Here is a 27,923-nt window from a genome sequence, read left to right as displayed (position 1 = left end):
TTTTATTAATACTCTAAAACCCCAGGCTACATGGGCTGCTGAAACTCAAGTCTATTTCCACTGGGGAACAGAATGATTCATTCCAAGGTCTCCATTCCCACTCCCACCCCATCCACCAAAGTGAAAGTGGGCAAAACTACCCGATTCCCATCTAGATTAGCTCAGGCAATTCCTTCACTGATGGATGGAATAATTCCTAACTCATTTTTTTCTCTGCTTCAGAGCAGACGGTACAGTGACATCAATTTACAGACTTAAAGAGAACTCTTCTCTCCCTGAGGTATTTCTGCTTCAAAGGACCTGTCCCTCTTACAGTACCAGTTCCGGCCTTTCCGCCAGCTTCAGAGCTTCGTGCATTCCTGCGGCAGAGAGTTTGCGGTTAATATTCCTGTACCTGCACCGCAACAGATTGTGATAGGTTGTCCGCAAGTCTCGGTTGAACAGTGCATAAATGAAGGGGTTCAGCAGAGAATTTGTGTAGCCAAACCACATGATCGTTCTTTCCAACCACAGGGGTATACAGCTGCACTCAGTGCCGCAGATGAAAGGTCTTGCGGTAGAAAGTATGAAGAATGGCAACCAGCACACAGTGAATGCCCCCACCACAATGCCAAGGGTAGTTGCCGCTTTCTGCTCCCTTTTGAAGATTGACATGTTCTTCCTGTCGTTTTTCAAAAGTCGGGCAAAGTGGGCGCATTCCTCCGACTCTTTGTGGGGTTTCACTCCTATTTTAGCAACCTCGCTCGTGTGTTTGTCACCCACCCGAGGGAATCCCGCAAACGTGTGTTTGGCAGCGCTTTTCTTGGCCGCCTTGAAGATCTGATGGTACATCAGAAGCATGACTGACATTGGGATGTAGAATGCCACTGCAGTCGAATAAATGGTGTAACCAAAGTCTTGGCTGATCAGGCAGACTTTGCCATCATTGATATTCTTGGCCCAGCCAAACAGAGGCGGTAGTGTAATGGATGCAGCCAGAAGCCACACACAAAGGATCATTTTAGCCATGCCTTTCCCATTCTGCCTGACTGGATATGTCAGCGGTCTTGTTATTCCTAAATACCTGCAATAGAAAAGAATAATCGGTGACTTTCCACATCAAATTCACTCACTTTTCATTCCATTTAGCGTTAAAAAAAATGTGTTGAATAAAACTTTGCACCACAGAAGAAACCTACAATCTACGTTTATATCTGTGTGCACAGTTGAGTCCAGTACAACAGCGATAGTTTGTATTTATATAGCATCTTTAATGGAATAACATTTTCCAAGAACAATAATGAAGTAAAATTTGTCATTGAACTCCATATGGTTGAAGAGGTATTTATTATTTGTAAATACGCTTACGTGAAGCCACTGTGAAAGTCCCCTTGTCAACACACTCCAGCATCTGTTTGGGTAACACTGAGGGAGAATTTAGCCTGGCCAATGAACGTAACCAGCACCTCTTTTGGACTGTGGGAGAAAACCAGAGCACACAGAGGAAATCCATGCAGACACGGGGAGAATGTGCAAACTTCACACAGACGGTAACTCAAGCCAGGAATTGAACCCGGGACTCTGGCGCTGTGAGGCAGCAGTGTTAACTACTGTGCCACCGTGCCACACTGTAGGTTTTAGAGAACTTCTTAAAGAAAGAAAGCAGGATTGGGAGGTAGAGATTTAAGGAGGGAGTTCCAGATCTTCAAGCAGCAGCAGCTGAAGGCGTCAGTGTCAGTGGGTGGGACAAAATCGGCGATGTTTAGGAGAGCACAGAAATCTCAGCGGATTGTGTGGTTGGAGAAGATTACAGAGAAAGGGAGGCAGTGAAACCATGGAGGGATTTGAAAGACAAGGCAATGAAATTTAAAATCAAGGTATTGTCAGATTAAGAAGGTAATGTAGGTAAGCAAGCAAAGGGGTGATGCATGAGCAGTACTTGTTGCAAGTTAGGATGTGGGCAGCAGAATATTGGATGAACTCAGGTTTACATAGGATGGGAAGTAGCAGACTAACCAGGTAAGCACTGGGATATCAAAGTGGGGAGTCACAAGAGTATGGATGAGAGATTCAGTCGCAGATGAACTGAGGGACATGTGGAGTTGGGCCATGTTACGAAGGTGGAAGTAGTCTTGGTCATGGGTGGAATATATGGTTGGAAGTTCATCTTGGAGTCAAATATGACTCCAAGATTGTGAATGGTTTGATTCAGCCTTAGACAGTTGCCAGGGAGAGGAATGGAGTAAGTGGCAGGAGAAAGTAATCTGTGGAGGGACCTGAAGACAATAGCTTTGATTTTCCGAATATTAGCAGGAGCTCATTCCAGGCTGGATGTTAGAGAAGCAGTCAGAGAAGATAGAGGAGCAATCGTAAGTGGTAATGGTTAGGAAGAACTGGGTATTGTCAGCATACGGGTGGAATCCTATATTGGGTTTTCAGGTGCTGTTGCTGAGGAGCAGCTTGTAGTTAAGAAATGGGAGGAGCCAAGGATGGATCTTTGGGGGATACCATGGTTAACAGAGCAGGAGATTTTCTGGCTTTGGCCTCAGAGGTAAGAACGGAATAGGAGGAGGAGAGGTCACTCTGAGCAATGGAGAAGGATGGTGTTGTCAAGCGTGCCAGAAGCTGTGTGAGGAGGGATAGTTTACCAACCTCACAGTCACATAGGATGTCCCTTGTATCATTAGTAAAGGCAGTATCAATATTGTGCCAGGGGATTGGAGGGATTCAAATAAACAGTTGCTGGAAGGTTGTGCTTAGATTTATTTAAGAGACAAAATCATATGCACATTCTTTGGAGAGGAAACATAGAAACTAGAAGTAGAAGTAGGCCATTCAGCCCTTCAACCTTTCAATATGATCATGGCTGATGTTCTACCTCAATGCCATGAGTGGAATTCTCCAGCCGCACTGGCCTGAAAACCGGAGATTCCCTCTCGACTTCAATGCATCTTTACATGGTCCGCACCCCCGCTCACTGGAATTCCAGTGGCTGGTGGGATGGGAAATTCTGGCCCATATTTCTGCTTTCTCCCATAACTCTTGGTGTCAGCAAAGCCTAGAAATTGGAGCTGGGATGATAGCTTGCATGGACAATGGACAAAAGCACCAAGGGTGCAATTTTAAGGTGAACAATGATAATGGCAGACTTGAATGGGAAGGAAAGAATATCTCAAGAAGGAACTGTTCCAGTGAAAGATCATTGAACTCCCCTCTCCTGCCAGACCAGCTGGGTACTTCCAGCATTTCCTGTTCTTGCAAGTGTTAACAAAATGAACTAATGTGAGGACGCAGAGGGACGGTTGGATGGTCAGCGTTGAGTGGGAATAGGGTTGAAGGATCGTTTGGTGGGTTTCTTAGACAAGATGAACTCAGATGAGGGGAGACAGGAGAGAAATTTGAGAAAGATGCATGTTTAGGGCTAAGACTTAGTGAACATTTGCTTCAGTGGGTTAGGGATAAGCAGCAAAGCAGTCAAAGTGGCTGAACAGGTAGTTTCTCATTGTTGGAGGTACAGGTGAAGGGAATAGAGGAGCAGGATTTGATAAGGCAGTTCCTCACGGTGAGGTTAAGCTGGAAGTTATCTGTACATTCCTGAATGATCGTGGAATAGTGAATAATTTAGACACAGCAGAGCAAGACCTGATTGTGCTTCATGTGGTCCAGTGGTGGTGAGTAACAGCTGAACCAGGTCTCCACCACATCCCTTCAGGTCTGTGGCTTTGGGCTTAGGGGATCAGTGATAAAGGCCGCACTCCGGGTACAGCCAGGGTGAGAGAGCCGTTGTTTTAACTGGGAAAAGGGCATTAAAGCTGGAGGTGAGGGCATGATTGAGCAGTTGCAGAAATTTAATCCTAAGAGGAGCATCAGAGGCAAGAGATTTGACAGAATATTTTGTCCAGGGATGGACTCAGAAGGATAGGGAAAAGGGGATGTGAATGGAGGGGAATACAGAAAGTGATTGGAGATGGCCTTAACTATGATTGACATGATAGAACAAAGAACAACACAGCACAGGAAACAGGCCCTTCGGCCCAACGAGCCCGTGCACCATTTTACAATGTGCTTTTCCTCTTCCACCCTTGACCCATGTCTATGTCTGTAGGTATAGTGAAACCACACGGGGGATGACTAGGTCAAAGTGATGCTGAGAATATGTGGAGGAGAATTTATATGGGGGAAGAGATTAAGGGAGGATCGGTGGACAATGTTCTCAGAGGAAAGCATTCGTAATGAATTGGGATAGAAGACAAGAGGCAGTCTAGATCCTATAAATGAATCAGACTTAGACAGTGAATGTGAGTAGGCTATCGTTTGAAATGTAAGTTTACAGCATTGAAGGTTAAACATTGAATAATGAGCCAATATAAAGCATGGATAGGTAGAAAAGAACTGGACGAGTGTTATCAGATAGACCGGTTGCTTTTGAACCTATCAGATATTAAGGGTATTAGTGCTCTTAGTGTCAGTACCAAGTGACTTTTACAGATTTAGTTTGGTAGAAAAGGGATGATTTTGATTCTACGTTCAAGGTCAGTTAGTAAATGATGTGGTATTTATTGGGCACCGTCTTTACATTTTTCTCATTGCCTTTTACACAAACACTGCATTTCTGCATTTCCATTTTCAGACATAAAATCAAAAACATTCATGCAAAGCATGAATGAATAGCACATCTTTCCAACAAGTTTTCATTACAACTGAAAATTTCCTTCAATGAAATGTTCATCTCACTTGAGTTGGGGTTTGTTTTTGCAGGAAAAGTTTGTTGCTCTGATGAATCTGGGTTGAGGCTAGTGACTGAGTAAGTTAAGAACTGGAAAACGGTCTCTGATAAATAATGATTTGCAAGACAAGTTGCATAACGCTTTCAAGATAACAGAAGCTGTTGCAATTGCCTCGTTACCTTCTTTGCAACATGTAACAATGGGCAGCTTTCAGGTTCCAGCTAACAACTCTTAAGGTACACCAACAGACTGGAAATCTGCACTGCTGGATGGAATTGTTTGCTGAAGGATCGAGTACACTTGTTGCATTGGACCACTCCTGTATGTTATATGAGCAGAAAATCGGATTTGGCGCACGCTCAGTGTGATTGTTTTGTATTAAAGAGCATGCTGCCTTGTCTATACCTTTGAAAACAGCAGAGGAAGCTGCTACATGCAATAGGCCAGTACTGCAGGAGGTAAGTCTAAACCAGATCTGCCTGAGGTGAGTGGCTAAGCAACGATTTTTATACTGAAACCTTAATTCTATTTCAAAGTTTATTGTGGAGGAACTTGGTGTGGACTGTGTTCCAGGGCAAATTTTTGAAATGTGTTTTTCCCATTCATTACCAGCCTCTTAATAATGGCAAAGACTCTCTCTTTCAATCAGTTGGGCTAAAATTTCCTGGTCCACTGGTGATGGGTTGGGAGGTGAGAGGGCTGTTAAAGTGGCAGAGGGAGATATCAGGAGGGGAGCCAGATGTTTCCCCACTGCCATGACATGTTGCCCATTGGGTGGCAAATTGAGTTGCTAAAGTGGCTAATTAAGGGTCACTTCTCATCTCTGCAGATATTTTGCCCTTGTTGGCAGAGCCTGCTGTTTATGTGGGGGTAATGCTAGGCAGCATCCCTGCAGCTTCCTGGAGCATGAGGAACATGGTCCAATCACAGAGAAGCTTGGTCCAGTCACAGGGAAGCTTGGCCCAATCACAGGGAAGCTTGGCCCAGTCACAGGGAAGCTTGGCCCAATCACAGAGAAGCTTGGCCCAGTCACAGGGAAGCTTGGCCCAGTCACAGGGAAGCTTGGCCCAATCACAGGGAAGCATGGTTCAAATTCAGAGGAACATTGCTGAGGGTTTCGGCACCATGGTGCAGACAATACTGGGCTTCCAGCAATAGTAGTGCCAGGTAACGCTGAGGCTTCTGAAATTCACTCCAGCTGCTCCTCCATCCCATGGAGCAGTCCAGAGGCCCACAAGCACCATGAGGGTAAGGGAGCTTATCCCAGGGCTTTCCACTAAGGAGACTCTGGCAGTTTGCAGCCTTTCTGAATCCTCTCTCCCTGACACTGGTGCAGCTTGTGTGCAGCAAGCAGAAATGCGTAACATGGCCAAGATGTGGATATGCCGGCGTTGGACTGGGGTAAACACAGTAAAAAAGTTTGACAACACCAGGTTTAAGTCCAACCGATTTATTTGATAGTAAACTCTCAAGCTTTCGAGGTTAACCTCTTCAGGTGAATGGAATCTCCATTCACCTGAAGAAGAGCTTACTTTTCACTTTTATAAAATCTCCATTCACCTGAAGAAGAGCTTAACCTCGAAAGCTTGAGAGTTTACTATCAAATAAATCGGTTGGACTTGGTGTTGTCAGACTTTTAACATGGCCAAACCAGTGGCAGGAACTCTGTTTTAGGCCTCTCACCAGATTTAGTGGGCAATGTGATTTGTACGCACAGCTAAAGTAGAATTCCACACCCTCACCCCCAGACTCAGCAACTCAGGAAATATTTTGCCCGATTTATCTTTTGAATACACGTATTGAATGGCTTCATATAAAATCCTACACTTAGATCTCCTCTAAGCTTTCTTTATTCACATGAAAGGGGCTCTGATTTATCTCGTCTTTCAGAACTAAAGTCCCTGATCTATAGGATCAGTTTCGTGACCTTTTTCTACATCCTCCCCAAGGCCTCGCTATCTTTCTTAATGCAAGACATGCAAACCTACCACAATATTCTAACTGTAGCCTTGAGAATGCTTTGTGTGAATTCAGCATTACCTGTTCACTTTGATGCACTATACCCACTTTTATAAAATCTAACAGCCCAAATGCTTCGCTTTTCAAATCATATTAAGTCAATTTTAAAGATTGCTTCATTTCTTTTGAAAGATTTATCATATAATGTGCGAGCCCTTTCCAGCATCATACATCCACAATGTATCAGTGATATGGTTTAAAATAAATTACATTATGTGAGACCTAATAATGTTGGTAGTATGAGTATCTGTGGCCTTTTAAAAAGGTTAGGATCCAGGAATTGTCTATTTTGAAATCCTGTTACGCTAGGCTTTAAAAAACACAAGTCAGGAGTGGAGTGAAATTCCCGGATGAGTTCAGCTCCAACAACACCACAAGAAATTCAGCACTACACAAAACATAGCAGCCCTCTTGATTGGCACCCCATCCACCACCCTAAATGTACACTCCCTGCACCACCAGAGCATCATGGCGTGTGCCATCTTCAAGATGCACTGCAGCAACTTGCCAAGGAACCTCCCAAAATCTGACCCCCTCCCGTGTAGAAGAATGAGCGTAGAAGGCAAATGGGAACATTGTCATCTCTCCAAGTGAAGACTCTCACTAAAAAACGTATTGCCATTAGCACTGGATCAAAACCCCGGAACTCTCTTCCCCAGTAACACAGTGGGCAGAATTTTCCTATCCCATCTGCCCATGGGAATCGTAACAGGTGGGACGCGGACCATGAAAAGATCCTTTGACCTTGGGCGGGATTTTCTGAACTTGGGATGAGCACGTGGCTGGAAAATCTCACTCAGTGAATGCGCCTACCGTGCCTACAGCAGGCACTGCAGTGGTTTAAGCCACCTTCTCAAAAACAATTATGGGTGGGCGATAAATGCTGGTCTTGCCAGTGTTATTCACGTCCCACAAACACACATTTTAAAAAAGCCACAAAAACTAAAACATTCCCACAGAAGAATAACATCAGAGCAAATACAAAGTTTGGAGATGGTCAGCAGAACAGGATTTCAGAATAGGCTGATTTACATGTCAATGTCAACAATAACTCGCATTTATATAGCACCTTTTGATGTAGCTGAATGTCCCAAGGTGTTTCACAGGCGTGTTAATAAACAGAATTTGTCATCAAACTATATTTGGAGACATTGTGATAGGTGACCAAGGGGTTGTTTGAGGAGATAGATTTGAAGCAGTAGTTTCAATGAGGTGACAGGCGCAGGGAGATGGAGGGGTTTACTGAGAAAACCCAAGCGATTATGCTTTTGGCAATGGTGAAACAATAAAAGAAATTGAGGATGCACAAGAGGCCAGAATTTGGAGAATATAGAAATCTTCGAGGATTATAGGGCTGGAGAATGGGAAAAAATTGGGGCTGTGATGAGATCCAGGAAAGATTTTCACAACAATCAAATTCAGGACTGGCAGCCAAGGTCAATCAGAAAACGCAACAGACGGATGGGTTAACAAGACTTGAAGCGAGTTCGGACACTGGCAGCAGAACTTTGAAAGAGCGCAAGATGATGAAGGGTGCAAAATGTCAGCAATGCAATAGTCGAGCATCAATCGAATAAGTTTAATGTGTATTTATTAGTGTCACAAGTAGGCTTATATTAACACTGCAATGAAGCTAGTGTGAAAAACTCCAGCACCTGTTTGGGCACTCTGAGGGAGAATTTAGCATGGCCAATGCACAGGGTGTGATCTTAGCCATTTAAGCGGCTGTACATAAAGTACATAAACAATAATTATCTTCCAAGCAGAGCTGTTCACAATCTCAATGGGAGTCTCCACTGATTCCTGAATAATACCGACCAAGATATCCTTAAAAAATTAGGGAACACCAAGGGAAATACCAGGAAAATACCAAAAGAAATGTTCCGTAACAAAATAAATAGCATTTTAGAAGAATAAAAATAGGAAATACAACAATAAATCTTTCAAAAGGTAGAGATGAAAAGAGAAAATATAGAAAATAGGGGTTAAACATATAAGTGGGCAGCACGGTGGCCTAGTGGTTAGCACTGCAGCCTCATAGTGCCAGGGACCTGGGTTCGATTCCCAGCTTGGATCACTGTCTGTGTGGAGTTTGCACATTCTCCCCATGTCTGCATGGGTTTCCTCTGGGTGCTCTGGTTTCCTCCCACAGTCTGAAAGACATGCCAGTTAGGTGCATTGACCCAAACTGGCCCCATAGTTTGGCGACGAGGGGAATTGCACAGTAACTTCATTGCAGTGTTCATGTAAGCCTTACTTGTGATTAATAAATAAATTGTGAAGTGCTGGAAATACACTGCAGGTTAGTGAGGATCTGAACGAGCAAGGTACATGGATGTTTCCCTTCTCCTTCGCCTACTGATCTACTACTGTTATCCCTCAACCCTTTACTAAAATGGTCATTTACATAGTGGTCATGAGCCTCCATTAACCTCCCAACAACAGCTTCCATTTCTCCAAGACACCAAACCCTAAATGAGTGGTTGATGGGCTCGATTCCAATACAAATGAAAGATTAACACTTCTTTTCATACCCGAACGTAGCCCAGTAAAATTTCTATCGCAACCTCTTGGAAAGGAAAATCTCTGTTCTCTTTACAACATTGTTACTGCGTTGTGATACGTAACAATTACCGGCACTCAAGTCTTTCCAATTCATGTGAGAAACAAGGTCAAATGGGATTGTTTTTGATAATAATAGCATTCTCTTTACTACAATCTGACAATATGTAATTTATTAAAAATTGCAGCCCGAATAGATCCAAATACTTTAACAAACTTGGCTGTTAATTGTGTAATTATCCACAACCAACGAGCACTTGCCCCATGCTCAAAACCCAGCTATCAGACACAGAAAGGGTGAAAGGTAGCCACCCTACTGGTGTCCCCTGAGCCACTAGTCTCTGCCTACGTGACTCACACATCGTTCAGCTAGGGCGAGATGGACACTGGTGCTTGTATGTGACACAAGTGTGTAACTGAAAGGTGCTGACTTGAAGCTAACTAACGTCACTTTGCCCAACACAGATTAAAGTTTGATGCTAGAAACCCAAGTTTGGGAACGATTATCCCAGCAACATCTGTGTTATTTACTCCAGAATAAACAAGTGTGAAGCAGTTTTATATAAAGAACCAGGCAACCTGATTGCAGGGATGTTTGATTTTTGGAATTTCTTTTCCATTGTAAAGTGTTTGGAGATATTCCCATGATTTTTCGGGGGGTGATTTGGTGAGCTCCTGCATTGCCGGAGGGCGCTACCTCATTCTCATGTTCGACGAGGGGAGTCGGGGCAGTGGAAGAGGGCAGAGTAGTGACCACAGGGTTCACACAAAGGCTGCAACTGGTAACGGGACAGCTTGGAAGGCTGAGTTTTCCAGCCCTTCCCACCAGTAGGATTTTCCAGTCCCACTAATGATGACCCCCACAATGGGAGAGGGGAACATTGACTCAAAAGACCTAGACATTGGATGGACCAGAAGGGTTGGTGCAGACTCAATGAGTCAAATAACCTTCTTCTGCACTGTAGGGATTCTGTGATTCTATAATCCACAGGCAGCCAATGCCAAGCCACCATGCCACTCGAAAACTTACCACAGGGGTCCAAAAGCTACCCCCCCCCCCAAGTGCCTGTAGCATGACAAGGGAGTAGAGCAGAGGCTGTACAGCAGTCAGGCTCCGTATGATTCCCTTTGCCACATTGGAGGCATATTTCTCTGCTTCTTGACAGAGACAGGGAGCTGTCTGATACGTCAGTCAGTGCACCCATCTTCTCCCTGCGTATGTCCATCAATGCTCTCCTACAGGCCCTCAGCTCAGTCCTCTGCAGCAGCACCCATCTGCCACTTTGTCCCCACCCTGGCTGTAGTCCACTCTTGTTGGCTATTTCACCCCATATTGATCCCAATTCTACACAAACCTCCAAGGTGTGTGATGTGCCAGCATCTGAGTTGATGCCTACGAGTATTAGTTCAAATACCACTTCATCAATGCTATGTTCTTCCTCTCTTTTCTCCTCCTGGGTTCCTTGTGGCTTGGAAAACAGCAATTCTTGGATGTCTGAGAGTTTGGTGAGCGGGAAGGAGATGGGCAGGTAAAGGTCAATAATCACGCTACCAGCTGCATGCTCACCATGCCAGACTGTGGATGTGGGTGAGCTGTGAGTTGAGGAGCGATATACGGCAAACACAAACAATCATCCTCCGTGTTACCATCTCACCACTGGCCCCGTGATGCAGTGAGTCACCTCCCCTGTAGGTCTCAGGAGATGCAGACATCCTTGTCCCTCATTAACTCTGCTCTGGCCCCTTCTATTTTATGCCATCTTTTCCAGAACTAGAAAGAGGAAAACGTTGCGGTTATGTCATACAGTACTTGGCTGATGTGTATCATGTAGCTAAAAATCTGAAGGTATCTGAGGCCAAAGAGAATGGCTCTGAGGCTGGTAGCATCAGTAGGTATGTGAGGATGAATTGGGATATCTGGAGGTTATGCATGATGAATGCCTGCTGGTTGAATGAGAGGTGTTTGGGTGCATTGGGCAGTGAGGAGGGCTGGTTTTCTGATGAATAGGAAATATCATTGAGAGGACTGATGCACTGAAGTTCACCACTTGTATAAACTTCTTGGAGTTTAGACGTTACCTTCTTCAAACAGAAAAAATCATGAGGAGACTTGACAGGGTGGGTGGTGAGATGTTTTCACTACTGGGAGAGTCTCGAACAAGAGGACATAGCTACAAGATAAATGGCTGGTCAGTTGAAACTGAGGTGCGTAAGCATTTCTTCTCACAGAGAGTGGTGTATTTCTGGGATTCTCTGCTCCAAAGGGTGGTGGATGCTGGATCATTAAAAATATTTAAAGTGGAAGTGAATAAATATTTGATAGATCGAGGAGGGCTGCGGGGAAATGACACAGAAAAGGATCTGAGGCCAGCATAGACCAGCCATGATCATTTTGAATGCCTGGGCAAGCTTGAAGGGCCTGGTGGCCACTCCTGTTTTAATTTTTTTGTATTCTCATTACTCTTTTCCCAAGATCTCAAGTCCAGCCTCTGGGAGTTGGCTTCCTTGGCCACTTTCTCCCAGTGTCTCCTGAGGAAGGTCCTTGAGAATCTCCTTATTCACCACCTCCCCGCTACCCTGAGCTCCCACGGGATGATGACATCATCTCCTCCAATGATGACACATTGCATCCATCACTACAGATTCAGCTTTGCCCTAATGTTCACTTCACAATAATTTACTCTGTACAAATATTTTTGTGCAGCTTCTTTTCCAGATGCAGCCTACCTTTAGGAACAGCTGCCTAGCTGCACCTTGTGGTCTACAAACAATATTGCCAGGCCCTCTTGCAAAGCACAGAGGCCACCCGCAGATATCAGGTGTAGACAGCACAGCAGGAAACTCTCAGATCAAGGCCACATTCATTCAAATGTGTTCAGCACAAGAAGTTTGCATACATTCACCTCGTGAATTAGAATCCCCACACTTAAGAATGGGGCCCACCAATTCCTAGCCGTGGGCACTAAAAGTGAATTGCTCATCATTACCATATAATTGAATCAATTTTGCTTGCAAGAAGACATTCATTAACTCGATCGGTGTACATGTTGGAAATTGAGCAATTTTCCAATGTGTTGCATCCTTAAAGGTTACATTTAAAAATATGAAATACGGAAATACTTCTGCATTGAGAAAATAAGGCACAGCCTACCAGTCTTAAAACTGAGCTCAATAACTTTGGATCTTAACCATGGCTTCCACGTTCTCCCAGGCAGCAGGTAAGGGAGCGTGACTGTGATGGTGTCACTGTGAGTGGAACAGGGGCCTGGTACTTGAGGTCGGGACCTCCTATCAGTACATGTCTGGCAGGATTCTCTTGCATCCCTGAAATTCATTTACCTTTCTTCCCCCACTTCCCTGAGAATTGGAAGCCTTTTCCGCTGTGCCATATAATCAGTGCTTCCCTTCCCCATTACTATTCTATTCTTTACCTGTCCTCTGGGGCATCTTTCATTTTTATGCTTGTTCCGTTGTCAAGCCCTTTCACCTTTCAACATTAATCTTGTCTCATCATTCCTGCCCCCGTGTTTCTTTCCCTGTGCTCTTTTCCCTGGCTCTGTAATCACTCAGAAGTTGTTCATCTCTAACATCTTCCTGTTCTCATGAAAGGTCATCGATCTAAAATGTTCACCCAGCTTCTTTGCAGCACATGCTGCTTGACCTGTGCTCTTCCCACCATTTCCCTTTCCACTCCGGATTTATAACATCTGCAGTAATTTTACTGTTGACTAATAATTATTCTTTCTGTGACATACAGCAGCTGCTGGTTTTATGTCTTTTGGGTTTGCATAGACTGTGTCGTGAGTGTCACAAAGTTTGAATGACTCGCATTGTTTAGTTAAAAAAAAATTAGAGTAGTTCTCGCATTGATTTAATTCACAGATTAAATGCCAGAATTTGAAATGGGCTAAGTGTGATTCAGAATCTATTGACTAAATTCCCCCATCTTCTTAATTCTCTATCCAACATCTAGTGTGACCTCTCTGTCCTTGACATCCTGCACCATTCCGATAAAGCCCAACTTAAGCTCGAGAAACAGCAACTCACCTTTTGATTAAGCATTTTGCAGCCTTCAAAACTCAACATTTGACTTCAACTATTTCAGATAAAGTTTATTTATACGCCCCAAGTAAGCTTACATTAACACTGCAATGAAATTACTGTGAAAATCTTCTGGTCGCTACATTCAGGTACACTGAGGGAGAATTTAGCATGACCAGTGCACCTAACCAGCACGTCTTTCAGAACTGTGGGAGGAAACCGGAGCACCCAGGGGAAACCCATGCAGACATGGGGAGAATGTGCAGACTCCACACAAACAACGACCCAAGCCAAGAATTGAACCCAGGTCCCATGCACTGAGGCAGCAGTGCTAACCATTGTGTCATAGTGATGCCCACGTATCATAACATCTTGTCTCTTTTTTTTGCTTTTTTGTGCCTTCCATTTTTGACTGGCAGCTGTTGGGGGGTGATTCTGTTTGTCCTATATACATTGTCTCTGGACACATCTTTTGTTTCTTTATCTGTCCCATTATGACATCATGTTGCCTGGCACTATGAACCTCTGTTTTGTGCCCTCAACCCTATTATTTTTGTTCTGATGCTCTGCCCCTTGTCTCTGTACTTGTTTTTAACCTGTTACACCTCTAAATGTGTCGATACGAGAACCCCCAAGAGATCAATGGGGAATCACTGATTGATCTCCTGTGAAGTTCATTGAGTATGAATTCCCCATGTAAGAGGTAATGGCTTGCCAGCATTACATAAGCCTTTTATAAGGCAGGCCCAGGAATGGGCCTGCTGAACTACTGGTCCCAGGCAGGGACTAGTATGTGTACACCATGGTAATGGTTTTACTTTGCATTCTATAAACAAAATACCTTCCTTTCCGTTCAGACTTCCTGAGTTATTATGGTTGAGTTCTGACAAAAAGTCACATTAACTCCGTTTCCCCACTCCATGGAATGGATGCTGCCAATTCTGCAGAATGTTCCCAGTACTTTGTTTGTTTTTATCTCATATACCAGCATTCGTTGTACTTTGCTTGTGCTTTGGTTTCATTTTACTCCTTAATGAGAGTTACACACCATGATTCTTTGATACAGGAAGTTTGACGAAAAGACAAAAAGTGGATTGAAGTTTCTGGGGCTGGAAGAATTTTATCAGATCTGCAGAAACTCTCCTCAATTTAATGGACCATTTTTACTCAAGGTAGTTCATACATTTTAAACTTTTTCATAACACAAATTGCATATATTTGCTGTTCTTCATTGTAATTACATATTTTGTGCTGCATTTTGCTATTTAATTACATATCAATTTACTTAATGTTTTCGTCTGTAAGAATGATGTAGCATAGTTTAAGAAAGAGTTTGGCAGCACATAATGGCACAAAACTCTGCACGATGCTTAAAATGATTGCTATAAGTGCCATGATTGTTAATTTTAAAATGAAGAAAAATTGCTGTTTTTGGATCTTAGGCTGTAAGGTTTCCTTACAAGGTGTGGTTCTATTGAAAGAGAAGACAGTCCTATAAAACTTGTATGAAGACTCAAAATTTTAATTAGCCATCCAAAATAAGCTAAGGCTCAACTTAGGGATGTGTTCTCGCTTGCTGAGTTCACATGTACTCATATCATGTGACTGACTGCAGAATCTCAAAAGTTAGAGGTTAGAAATATGCATGTTTATCAATATGTTTTGTGCTGTACCCCAGTTTGGATCTTCATTTGGATTCAGATTCTAGGTCAATGAGCTAATAAAACCCTGTCTCTTGGACCAAAGCTACAATGAGTTCGAGAGTTCAGAGGCCTTGGCCTCAGTTTGACTGAGTATCGATGAGCAGGTTGTTGTGGAGGCTGTTCTTCCTCATTGCATTGTTGACAACACCTTTGCTCACTTTGTTGATGGTTGAGAGTGAACTCATGGGCTAGATTCTATTTGTCTTTTTTTTTGTGGCCAAAATGCACCTGGGAATTTCCCAGATTGTTGGATAATGCCTGTTTTGTAGCTGAGCTAAGACAGCTGAGGTATCCTAATTCTGGAGCACAAGTCTTCAGTGCCACTGACAGGTTATTGCCAGGGCGCAAAGCATTTCCTGTATCCAGTGCAATCAGCTGTTTCTTGTTATCACATGGAGTGAATTGAACTGACTGAAGACTGGCATCTATCTTGGTGTGGACCTCAGGAGTTCCTTAGAGGGATTTCCATTCGGTGCTTCTGATTTAAGATGGTTACAATTAGTTTTGTTTTTTGTGTGGACGGGTTGGGCTTCCCTTCACTGAGGATATGATGTTCCTGGAACCTTCTCCTCTGGATGGTTGTTTACTATCAACCACCATTCATAACTCATGGGGGGGATGGGTGTGCTGTAGTGGTAATGTCACTGGACTAGTAATCCAGAGGCCCAGAGTAATGACATGTAACATAACATAAGAACATAAGAAATAGGAGCAGGAGTAGGCCAACTAGCCCTTCGAGCCTGCCCGGCCATTCAGTAAGATCATGGCTGATCTGTCGTGGCTCAGTTCCACATTCCCGCCCTCTCCCCATAACCCTTAATCCCCTCGCTTATCAAAAACCCATCAACCCGCTTGTTAAAAATATTTAGCGAGGCAGCCTCCACCACTTCAACTGGCAGAGAATCATAGAATCCCTACAATACAGAAGGTGGCCATTCGGCCCATCAAGCCTGCACCGACAATCATAAGAGCATAAGACGTAGGAGCAGAATTAGACCACTCAGCCCATTGAGTCTGCTTCCCCACTCGATCATGGCTGATAGTTTTCTCATCCCCGTTCTCCTGCCTTTTCCCCTTAACCCCCGATTCCCTTATTAATCAAAAACCTATCTATCTGTGTCTTAAAGACACTCAATGACCTGGCCTCCACAGACCTATGTGGCAAAGAGTTCCATAGATTCACCACCCTCTGGCTGAAGAAATTCCTCCTCATTTGTGTTTTTAAGGATGGCATCTTTAGCTTGAGGTTGTGCCCTCTGGTTCTAATTTTTCCTACTACTGGAAACATCCTCTCCACGTCCACTCTATCCAGGCCTTGCGGTATCCTACAAGTTTTAATAAGATCCCCCCTCATCCTTCTAAACTCCAGTAAGTGCAGACCCAGAGTCCTCAACCATTCCTCATACGACAAACTCTTCATACTAGGGATCAGAGGGACCTCGGGGTCCTTGTGTATGAGTCGCAAAAACCCAGCTTGCAGGTGCAGCAGGTGGTCAGGAAGGCAAATGGGATGCTGGCCTTCATAGCGAGGGGGATTGAATATAAAAGTAGGGAGGTCTTGCTGCGGCTGTATAGGGCACTGGTGAGGCCGCAGCTGGAGTACTGTGTGCAGTTTTGGGCGCCGTACTTACGCAAGGATATTTTGGCCTTGGAGGGAGTGCAGAGGAGGTTTACTAGGCTGATGCCGGAGTTGAGGGGGTTGAGCTATGAGGAGAGGCTGAATAAACTAGGCTTGTACTCGTTAGAGTTTAGAAGAATGAGGGGAGGTCTCATTGAGACATATAAGATGATGAATGGGATGGATAGGATAGAGGTGGAGAGACTCTTCCCGCTCAGAAAGGACAGTAGGACTGGGGGCACAGCCTCAAGGTAAAGGGGGGGGTGGTTTAGAACGGAGTTGAGGAAGAATTCCTTCACTCAAAGGGTGGTGAACCTCTGGAATTCTCTGCCCGTTGAAGTGGTGGAGGCTGCCTCGCTAAATATTTTTAAGAAGCGGGTTGATGGGTTTTTGATAAGAGAGGGGGTTAAGGGTTATGGGGAGAGGGCGGGAATGTGGAACTGAGCCACGACAGATCAGCCATGATCTTATTGAATGGCGGGGCAGGCTCGAAGGGCTAGATGGCCTACTCCTGCTCCTATTTCTTATGTTCTTATGTTCTTATGGACCCTTTCCAAGACCAGCACATCCTTCATTAGATATGGGGCACAATACTCCAAATGAGATCTGATCAGAGCCTTAGAAGTACATCCCTGCTCTTGTATTCTAGCCCTCTCAACATGAATGCTAACATTGCATTTGCTTTCCTGACTGCCAATTGAACCTACATGTTAACCTTAAGAGAATCTTGAACAAGGACTCCCAATCCCCTTTGTGTTTCTGATTTCCTAAGCATTTTCCCATTTAGAAAACAATCTGTGCCTTAATTCCCTCTTCCAAAGTGCATAACATCACACTTTTCCACATTGTATTCCATCTGCCACTTCTTGCCACTCTCCTAACCTGTCCAAGTCCTTCTGCAGCCCCCCTGCTTCCTCAATACTACCTGTCCCTCTACAATTCCCATGGTTGGTGGGGCGGTAAAATTCCAGCCAAGAAGTCAGGAAGTGACTTATTCATTGCAGAATTCCCTGCCTTCGACCTCCTTTTGTAATTGCAATATTTATATGGTTGGTCCAGTTCAGTTCCTGGTTAATGATAACCCCCAGGATATTGATAGAGAGGGATTCAGCAATGGTAATGCTATTGAATGTCAAGGGGGCAATGGTTAGACTACCTTTTATTGGAGATGGTCATGCCTGGCACTTGTGTGGCATGAACATTACTTGCATTTATCTGCTCAAGTCTGAAGGATGAGAAGCTCATACTCATGGACATATTCTCTTTCATCATTTCATCTGACAACAGTTGATGTCATATACATGGATTTTAGTAAGGCGTTTGATAAGGTTCCCCATGGTAGGCTCATGAAGAAGATAAGGATGTGTAGGATAGAAGGAAATTTGGCCAATTGGATAAGTAACTGGCTGTATCATAGAAGACAGAGGGTGGTGGTGGAGGGAAAATTTTCAGACTGGAGGCCAGTTACCAGCGGTGTACCACAGGGATCAGTGCTGGGTCCTCTGCTATTTGTGATTTTTATCAATGACTTGGAAGAGGGGGCTGAAGGATGGGTTAGTAAATTTGCTGATGACACCAAGATTGGTGGAGTAATGGATGAGGTGGAGGGCTCTTGCAGGCTGCAAAGAGACATTGATAGGATGCAGAACTGGGCCGAAAAGTGGCAGATGAAGTTTAACCCTGATAAATGTGAGATGATTCATTTTGGTAGGACAAACTTGAATGCGGATTACAGGGTCAACAGCAGGGTTCTGAGGAATGTGGAGGAACAGAGAGATCTTGGGGTTCATATCCACAGATCTCTGAAGAGTGCCACTCAAGTGGGTAGAGCCGTGAAGAAGGCTTATAGTATGTTAGCGTTTATTAATAGGGGGTTTGAGTTTCAGAGTCATAGGGTTATGCTGCAACTATACTGGACTTTGGTGAGACCACATTTGGAATATTGTGTTCAGTTCTGGTCACCTCACTATAAGAAGGATGTGGAAGCATTGGAGAGAGTGCAGAGGAGATTTACCAGGATGCTGCCTGGTTTGGAGGGTATGTCTTATGAGGAAAGGTTGAGGGAGCTGGGGCTTTTCTTTTTGGAGTGGAGGAGGAAGAGAGGCAACTTAATAGAGGTTTATAAGGGATTGATAGAGTGGATGTGTAGAGACTATTTCCTCGGATGGATGTCGCTGTTACTAGGGGGCATAACTATAAGGTTCATGGTGGAAGATATAGGAGGGCTGTCCGAGGCAGATTCTTTACTCAGAGAGTGGTTGGGGTGTGGAATACACTACCTGCTGTGATAGCAGAGTCGGACACTTTAGAAACTTTCAAGCGGTTATTGGATAGGCACATGGAGCACACCAGAATGATAGGGAGGGGATAGTTTGATCTTGGGATTGGACATAGCTCGGCACAACATTGAGGGCTGAAGGGCCTGTACTGTGCTGTTATGTTCTATCTTCTTCCGTCGGGAAAATGATACAGAAATTCAACATGATGTATCAACAACCCAAGAATAGCTTCTTCCCTGCTGCTGTCAGACTTTTGAATGGACCCATCTTATATTAAGTTGATCTTTCGCTACACTGGGCTATGACTGTAACACTACATTCTGCACACTCTCCTTTCCTTCTTTCCTACATACTCTATGAATGGTATGCTTTATCTGTATACCATGCAAGAAACAATACTGCTCAATGTATACCAATGCATGTGACAATAATGAATCAAATCAAATCAATCAAAGGTCTTGTTGCATATGGAGACAGACTGTTCCAGTATCTGAGGAGTTATGAATGCTGCTGAACATTATGCAATCATCAGTGAACATCCCTACTTCTGACCTTCTGATGGATGGAAGGTGAAGCAGCTGAAGCTGGTTATGCCAAGGACACTATGCTGAGGAACCCCTGCAGCTATGTCCTGGAGCTGAGATGACTGACCTCCAACTACCACAACCATCTTCCTTGGTGCTGGGTATGACTCCAACCAGCAGAGAGTTTTGCCCTGATTCCCATTGACTCCTGTTTTGCTAGGGCTCCTTGGTTCCACATTCAGTCAAATGCTCCCTGGATGTCAAGGACAGTCATTCTCACCTCAGCTCATGAGTTCAGCTCTTTCTTTCATATTTTGAGCAAGGTGGTAATGAGGTTAGGAGCCAAATGGCTCTGGTGCAACCCAAACTGTGAATAAGTTATTACTGTCTAAGTACTGCTTGATAGCACTATTGACACCTTGGGGGGAATTTGCCAGCCATGTTCGCCCCAAAACCAGAAAATCCTACCTGAAATCCTTTGCGTGGTCTGCCCCCTGCCCATTACAATTCCTGTGGCAGGCAGGTTGGAAAAGTTCCCACCTTTATATCACTTCATTGATGATTGAAAATAGATTGACAAAGTGGTAATTGTCCAAATTATGTGGACATAATTTTTTTTTGGACAGGGGTAATTTTCTGGGTAATTTTCCACATTGCAGGGTGGATGTCTACATTGTAGCTGCACTGGAACAGCTTGGCTAGGAGCATAGCAAGTTCTGGAGCACAAATCTTCAGTACAATACTACTATTGGAATATTGTTAAGTCTCATAACCTTTGCAGTTTCCATTGCCTTCAATAATTTCTTGATATCATGGGGAGTGTATAGCATTGGCTAAAGATTGGCATCTGTGATGCTGGAGACCTCAGGATAGTCCAAGATGGATTATTCACTCAGCACTTGTGGCTGAAGATGATTGAAAACACTTCAGCCTTACCTTTTGCACTGATGTATTGGACTCACCCATCATTGAGGATGGAAGTATTGGTGGAGCTTCGAAGCATGGAAAATTGACATTGACTTAAATTGACATTTCAGATTGAACTGATTTGGAAATCATATATACAGTCAGGGATAACAAGGAGAATAAGTGTAACAATACAAATAATGCAAGACTGTAATGATCATTTCTGCATTTATTAAGTGGGTACTTATGATGCACAATGTATTCATCATGAATTATATTTATAAGTATTTAAATATACAAGATAGGTTTTTTTTATTCATTCATGGGATATGGGTGTTGCTGGCTGGCCAGCATTTATTGTCCATCCCCAGTTGCCTTCGATCTTCTACAGTCTGCTGTAACTTTATTTACGTCAGCTTCCAAAACTATGGATTAATTCTACAGTGGCAAGTAAAACATTGAAGGTTTAATTTTTTACTTTTTCTGATTATATTGTTGAAGTACAGAATTCACACTGTTGTTGTGAAATAATATTGTAAATTATTCTCAAACTTTATCTTTAATCTTTAAGAAGATTGTGCACAATTTTATAAGGTCTGCAAACTGCATCAATTTCTTAAAGATGATGATGCATTTTCCTCAATAATCAGCAGTGGCAACAAAGAAATTTCTCCCAAGTTTTTTGAACGTCCCCAACAGTGAATTGTGTGAAGGAAACAAGATTATAGTGTTACTTGCTTGAATCCCAATCAGTGCATCCCACTTTGGCAGGAAACTTTGCTTCCCTATTCCCCAGAAAAAATCTGCCCACTTTTTTTTCCCTTCCTATCTCCCTCTCCTGAACACTTTATTAACTCCCTATGGTTCCAAGGATATCCAGTGGCATGTCTTGCTGGAGTATTGTTCCAAAGCTGTTGTTATTTCTTTATTACCTCACCTGATATTGGGCTGGGATATCATTCCAAGGATGCTGAAGATTCTTTGAGGCCCAGCTTTACATGATGCATAATTCCAAAATTGGTGATGGGTGGCCCAATAACTCATCTGGCATCTTCCTGGATTTTCCTATCAAGGATGCTAGTGGTTTTCTGATATTTATCTCGTACCTTGCAAGTAAATGGTTCAAGAGATACAAATAGTCCTCTGATAACTTACCAAGAGCCTAGAATTTGTGTGAGCTGTGGCAATGATTTTTATTACCCTACAGCCAGACATTTACACTCTTATAATTAGGCTTTAAAGTAAGACTCTGCTTTTAAACAAACCCTGCTATTTAATATTGTTTCTGTGTATACTTGTCTTATTTTCTGTGAGCTGCTACTATTTTATAAGAATAATCTGTTTTCATGGTAAAAGGAATTTCATATCATCAAAAACTTGTTGGTGAAGTCTTCCATCTGTAATACTGAGTACCTGAGTAGGCTGAGAACAGATCATTGAGCGTATTAACTTTAAACAGTGTTTACGCAAGCATCTTATATTTGGATACGTTTTTATCATATAGCTTCTTAAGTAATTCACTTATCAAAATATAGGTTACTCTTGAATTTCTGCAGTTATTTTCCTTAACAGTTCTCTACAAAATTTTAAATTTTGTAACATTCAGTGCTGGTACTCAGGGATTGATCATTTTTATTTAAATTACAACTAAACCACATGCCAGAGGATGAGGATGGTGCAGAGTAGCATAGTGTTAAGCAAGGGCTGGGCAACAACCAGATTAAGGATGATAAGTGGCAGGTTACGTTCATGCCACACAAGTTTTCTTTTATTCATACTTGGGATGTGGCCGTCACTTGTTAGACCATTTATTGCCTACTTGCTCTTGAGAAGGTGGTGGTGACCTTCTCCTTGAACCACTGCAGTTCCTATGGTATTGATGCAATCATTCCAAAATTTTGACCTAGCATCAGTGAAGGAACAACAATATATTTCCAAGTCAGGAGTGTCTTGAAAGGGAACTTCCAGGTGGTGGAGTTTCCATATGTCTGCTGCCCTTATCCTTCTAGAGGGCAGTGGTTTTGGATTGGGAAGGTGCTGTCTAAGGAGCCTTGATGAGATCCTGCAATGTATTTTTTATATACTACACACTGCTGCCACTGTGCATTAATGATGGAGGGAGTGAATGTTTATGGGTGGGGTGCCAATCAAATGGGTTGCTTTGTCCTGGATGGTGTCAAGCTTCTTGAGTGTTATTGGAGTTGTACTCATCCAGGCAAGTGGAAAGCACTATACTTGTCTTGTAGAAGGTAGGCAAGTTTTGGGGAGTCAGGATGTAAGTTACTCACTGTGGGAATTCTAGCCTCTGACTGTCTCTTAAAGCCACAGTATTCCTATGGTTAATCCAGTTCAGTTTCTGGTCAACAGTAACTCCCAGGATATTGGTAGTGGGAGATTCAGTGATGATAATGCCATTGAATGTCAAGGGGCAACGGTTAGATTTTCTCTTGATGGGAATGGTCATTGCCTGGCACTTGTGTTTGGCATGAACGTTACTTGTCACAAATCTGTATATTGTCCAACTCTTGCTGCATTCAGACAATGCACTGCTTCAGTATCTGAGGAGTTGTGAATGGTGCTAAACATTGAGCAATCAGTGAACTTCCCCACTTCTGATCTTATAATGGAAGGAAGGCCATTGATGAAGCAACTGAAGATGGTTGGGCCTAGGACACCATCCTGAGGAACTCCTGCAGAAATATTCTGGGCCTGATATGATTGATCTCTAACAACCAAAGCATCATCTTCCTTTGTGCAAAGTATGAAAGTGCCAGGCAATGGCAATCTCTGCCTGCAGAGAATCTAACCACTAGCATCATTCAATGCCAATACCATCACAGATCTTCAAATCTCAATAACTTGGAGTCACCATTTACTAGAAACTTAACTGGACCAGGCACCTCAGCACTGTGGCTACAAGAGCTGGGAATTCTATGGCAAATAACTCATCTCCTGACTCCCCAAAACCTGCGCAATGTCTCACAAGTCAGGAGTGTGATGGAATACTCTCCACTTGCGTGATTGAGTGCAACATTCAAGAAGCTTGACACCATACAAGACAAAGCAACCTGCTCATTCATCCCCATTCTCCACATTAAACATTCACTCTGCCCATCACTGATGCATGGTGACAGCAGTGTATACAATCTACAAGATGTACTGCAGCAACTCACTAAATTTCCCTTGACAGCATCTTTCAAACACGCAACTCTTTCACCTAGAAGAATAAGGGAAATTGGTGTATGGGAATGCCATCACTTGCAAGTTCTCCTCCAAATCTGCACCATATTGACTTGGAAATGGATCACCGCTCCTTCATTATCATTGGGTCAAAATCTCGTAATCCCTCCCTAACAGCACTATGGGTGACCATTAGGTGCTGGGGTGTGGCAAGAAGGGGATTTCACAGTAACTTCATTGCAGCATTAATGTAAGACTATGTGTGATATTAATAAATAAATTTCAGAGGTTCAAGAAAACAGCTTCATCAGCACCTTCTCAAGGACTATAGGAATGGGCAGTAAATGTTTGTCTAGCCAGCAAAACATACATTGGATCATAGAGTAGAATCATAGAGTCCCTCCAGTGACCGAAGAGGCCATTTGGCCCATTGAGACTGCACCGACTCCCTGGCAGAGCATCTCACCCAGGCCCTCTTCCCCACCCTATTCCTGTAACTCCAGAAATCTTCCATGACAAATGCCCTTAACTTACACATCTTTGGACACTAAGGGGCAATTTAGCATGGCCAATACACTTAACCTGCACATCTTTGAACTGTGGGAGGAAACTGGAGCACCTGAAGGAAACCCACGCAGAGATGGGGAGAATGTTCATACTCCACACAGGGCAATCACCCAAGGGTGGAATTGAACCTTGGTTTATGGTTCTGTGAGGCAGCGGTGCTAACAACCACTGAGCCATCATGCTGCCCTGAACAAACAAAAATAGGTATAAACTTTGAATAGGAGAGGGCATTTCTAGTGGTGTGGTATGATCTCTCAAGTGATTCCTGAAAGAATTGCTTTTCCAAACTCAAATCCTGAAATATAGGGAACTCGTCAGCTTTTCTCTCCTTACAGGTGCTGCCAGACCTGCTGAGATTTTCCAGCATTTTCTCTTTTGGTTTCAGATTCTAGCATCCGCAGTAATTTGCTTTTACTTAAACGTTGGGCTAAACCCATTAGATTGGTTCGATTTAAATCTGCCCTCCTCGGATATTGCAAAGTGGACACTGGAAAAGGAACAAACTGCCCATGTAATGGAAACAAATAATGCACAGATCAGACTTGTTTTATATTAAAGAGGATGCCACATGCCTTCCTTTCTTCAAAAGGTCCATTAAAATATATACGGGTGCAATTCCTAATTCAATTCAATGGTGTTGTTTCCAAAGCTGGTGACTGGTTCTTCGGTTTGGGTGAATTTAAACTGCAATAAGCTTTTCTTGCATTAAAGGCCAGCTTCTGAATCCAGACACAAACGATTCGGATGATAACGCATCGTCATTACCTAGAGCGAACAGATGTATCCCGTGTACTCATCAGGGTGCCGACTGAAGGGGGGCTGGAACATGTTCTTCCCGCCCTTTCTGTAAGGGTTCCGTTTCTTCAGATGTGTTTGCAACATCAGATGTGGATCCTCAACACAGTCTTGTGCTGCGGAAAGGTTTGTACAGATGCGCTCTTTGTAATCTGACCAGGCATCGTAACGCACACTGTAACTGATAGGAGGGGAGATGTTCACGGTGTACTGTATAGCTCAGGTCTAAATACAGTGTAAACGGCGATTTGTAGGGTCACTGCCCTTAGAAGTGAATTCTGTTCCTTTCTCCACTGATGCCGCCTGACCTGCTGCGTATTTGCAGCATTTTTTGGCGGTTTAATTTCTCTCTCTCTGGTGTGTATAAACAGGTTATGATTGAGATCCCTGCAGCAGGGAAGCGCTGCTGAAACGGGCATCGATCCCTCTATCAGCCACATATATACACAGGCTACTTGTTGCAATTACAGGCGATGGAGAACGGGTCTCTCCTAATCTCATTCATCCTGGACATTTAAACAAAAGGCACTCACAACTCACTGCACACACACACTAATAACTGCAAGTGAAATCCAGGCAGTGTAACCGTTGTGATTGTGAACATGTATCCAGTTGCAGATGTGTCGGTGCTGTCAGCTGAATCCTTTCCCTCTTATCTACTAACCGAGAGTACCTTTCGCACATCTGTATAATCAGTTGAATGAGAATGTGAAGGTTACTCAGCTGAATACCACCCGTGTATATAAATGCAGATTTACATACCTAATCTGTAAATAAATGCAGATTCCTGTCTAGTCCATCCAGTGTCAAGACGCCTCTACAGTTACTTGTAGAATCATAGAATTTCTACAGTGCAGAAGGAGGCCATTCGACCCATCGAATCTGCACAATCCCACCCAGGCCCCATCCCCATAACCCTATACATTTACCCTACCTGGTCCCCTGACACTATGGGGCAATTTAGCTTGGCCAATCCATCTAACCCGCACATTTTTGGACTTCTGGCAGAGGGGGTGACCTTAGCACCATGAACTAGCTCACTCCATTGTAAATTTCACACTATTCTTGAGTTTACTTCATTCATATTTACTTCTCAATAGCTGAGCCAACTAATTCTCCGCTCGACAGCAGTCAGTAGCTGGAGAACTCACCCAGTTCCTAAAGACAAGAGCAAATTTCTGCGGATGCTGGAATCTTAAACCAAAGGAGATTTTCCAGCTTTTTCTCTTTCGGTTTCACCCAGTTCCTACCCTGTCACTCAATACCTGGAAGGGACAAGATTACGCAGAAATGGAAGCAGATCATTCTGAAGCAAGTATATGGAGGGTTTTTCTTTAGTAGGTGGAGGTTGGAGCTCACCTGTCAATACTGATGACACACAGAGTCATGATGGAAGCGGTGCAGCACATCACATCCATGGCGATGAAGACATTGCAGAAGACTTGTCCAAATATCCACTGGCCCCCAATCAGGTCGGTAACGATGACAAAGGGCATGACAGCCAGAGCCACGGACAGGTCAGCCAGGGCCAGAGAGACGATCAGGTAGTTGGAAGGCTGCCGGAGCTTCTTGACAAAGCAGACGGAGATCATGACCAGGCAGTTACCGGAGACGGTGAGCAGGGTGATCATGGACAGGATGGCCCCGATGATCACCTTCTCCGTGTCGCCGTAGGGGAGGATCTGCCCCCCGCAGTTGGTGCTGTTGTGCCGCAGGGAGGGGGCGGCGGTGGGCTGGGGGCTGGCGGTGGGGTAGTGGGCAATCTGGAGGAGGCGGCTGTCCCAGGAGCCGGGTCTCATCATGGGGGTGTGCAGCTCCTGCAGGGGACCCTCTCGGGTCTGCCAGCGGATGTTGCCAATGTAGCTGCCGTTAACGCCCATAATCAGGTCGGAGATTGTCCAGAGCATTTGGTCTGAAGTTAACAGCAGCGAGTAGACAGTCCAGGCTCCCTGTTCCCCCCTCCAGATCCACCCTGTGTCCGCTCAGATCAACTCCGAAGTTATACAATGGAGGTGGGGGTGGTGGATGGTGAGTTGAGAAGTGGCTGGGACCAGTGAGGTTCCTCTAGCTGGGGCTATCCAACAAGACCATTCTCCCGGCGCCTCTCTGAACCTGCCACTCCACACATTGTGCCCACAGGTGAGCGCTGGCTGCCCGCTGGCCGCAGAATGAAGCCTCCAGCCCCGGGGGCGAGGAGACGGGCTGTCTGAGAACCAGCAACATCTTCCACACCCACCCAAAAAGAACCCCAAAACTCCAAATGTCCTTCCGTCCACAACAAGAGTTAAACTCACTTGTTTAATTCTTCCTGCAGGACATGAGTGGGAATTCCCTCACGTTGTATCCTCTTCCAGCTAGTTCATCTTCCAATGTGCTCATGTCCAGATAACATAGTTAGCTCCCACTTTCGCCCTGTACTCCTGCAGTCTGCTGCAGACAACTCTGCTCAGCACATTTCTCAAAACAAGGCAGAAAAAAAGATTCAATCTTCTTCCCTTTCCTTCCCCCCGGACAATGAAATTTATTGTTTTAGCCGTTGTTGCTACATCCGGCTTTCTTTCCCCCCCCACCTCTGCCTTTCCCTTTTGACAGCAGCGCAGGGTTCGTTCACACACTGAGAGCTTTTGAGACGCAAGTGTGAAATATATATCCCACCAGCCTGACGTTGCAGGAAACAAGGGTGAGCAATTATACAAATGTCGTTGGGTTGTATCTCGTGTTAATCAGCAGATTGGTTCAGTTGGGTAATGAAACTGAAGATCAGGCTGGATATCGTTTCTTCCCATATTTGGGCTCTGGATTGCTCCCATAGACAAACTGGTAACATAGCCATCAGAACAGTTATTTTCGAAATTATTTAGAGCATTATTTTTGATGGGGGTGATTCAATTTGTATTGATTTATTTTGACGTGGCCGTTTTATTTGTCTCTCTTTTTGTTTTGCTTTTACGAAACTTTCGTTTTGTTCACACGTTTGTTTTTGACATGCAGGCGGGAAACGTGTAGAAAGAAATACCTTTCGT

The 27,923-nt window shown here is 44.0% G+C and overlaps 1 protein-coding gene across 1 annotated transcript; it reads right to left on the bottom strand.

The window, feature by feature from the left end:
- Positions 1–309: 309 nt before the first annotated feature.
- htr7 (5-hydroxytryptamine receptor 7) lies at positions 310–26,992 on the bottom strand. Its single transcript, XM_080205512.1, has 2 exons — positions 26,260–26,992; positions 310–1,063 (listed from the first exon to the last, which is right to left on the bottom strand). The coding sequence occupies exons 1-2, from the start codon at positions 26,805–26,807 to the stop codon at positions 310–312; spliced, it is 1,302 nt and encodes a 433-aa protein (XP_080061638.1). The 5' UTR covers positions 26,808–26,992.
- Between the last annotated feature and the right edge of the window lie 931 nt (positions 26,993–27,923).

The sequence above is a fragment of the Carcharhinus amblyrhynchos genome, chromosome 17 (genome assembly GCF_965287045.1).
Source record: "Carcharhinus amblyrhynchos chromosome 17, sCarAmb.v2.hapA, whole genome shotgun sequence".
NCBI lineage: Eukaryota > Metazoa > Chordata > Chondrichthyes > Carcharhiniformes > Carcharhinidae > Carcharhinus > Carcharhinus amblyrhynchos.
This window is presented reverse-complemented; position numbering and strand designations above follow the sequence as displayed.

Excerpts from the sequence above, each read along its gene's own strand:
- htr7 (XM_080205512.1), bottom strand. The coding sequence starts at position 26,807 with ATGCTCTGGACAATCTCCGACCTGATTATGGGCGTTAACGGCAGCTAC. Across the intron at positions 1,064-26,259 it reads TGTGTCATCAGTATTGACAG|GTATTTAGGAATAACAAGAC; the intron begins GTGAGCTCCAAC and ends TTTCTATTGCAG.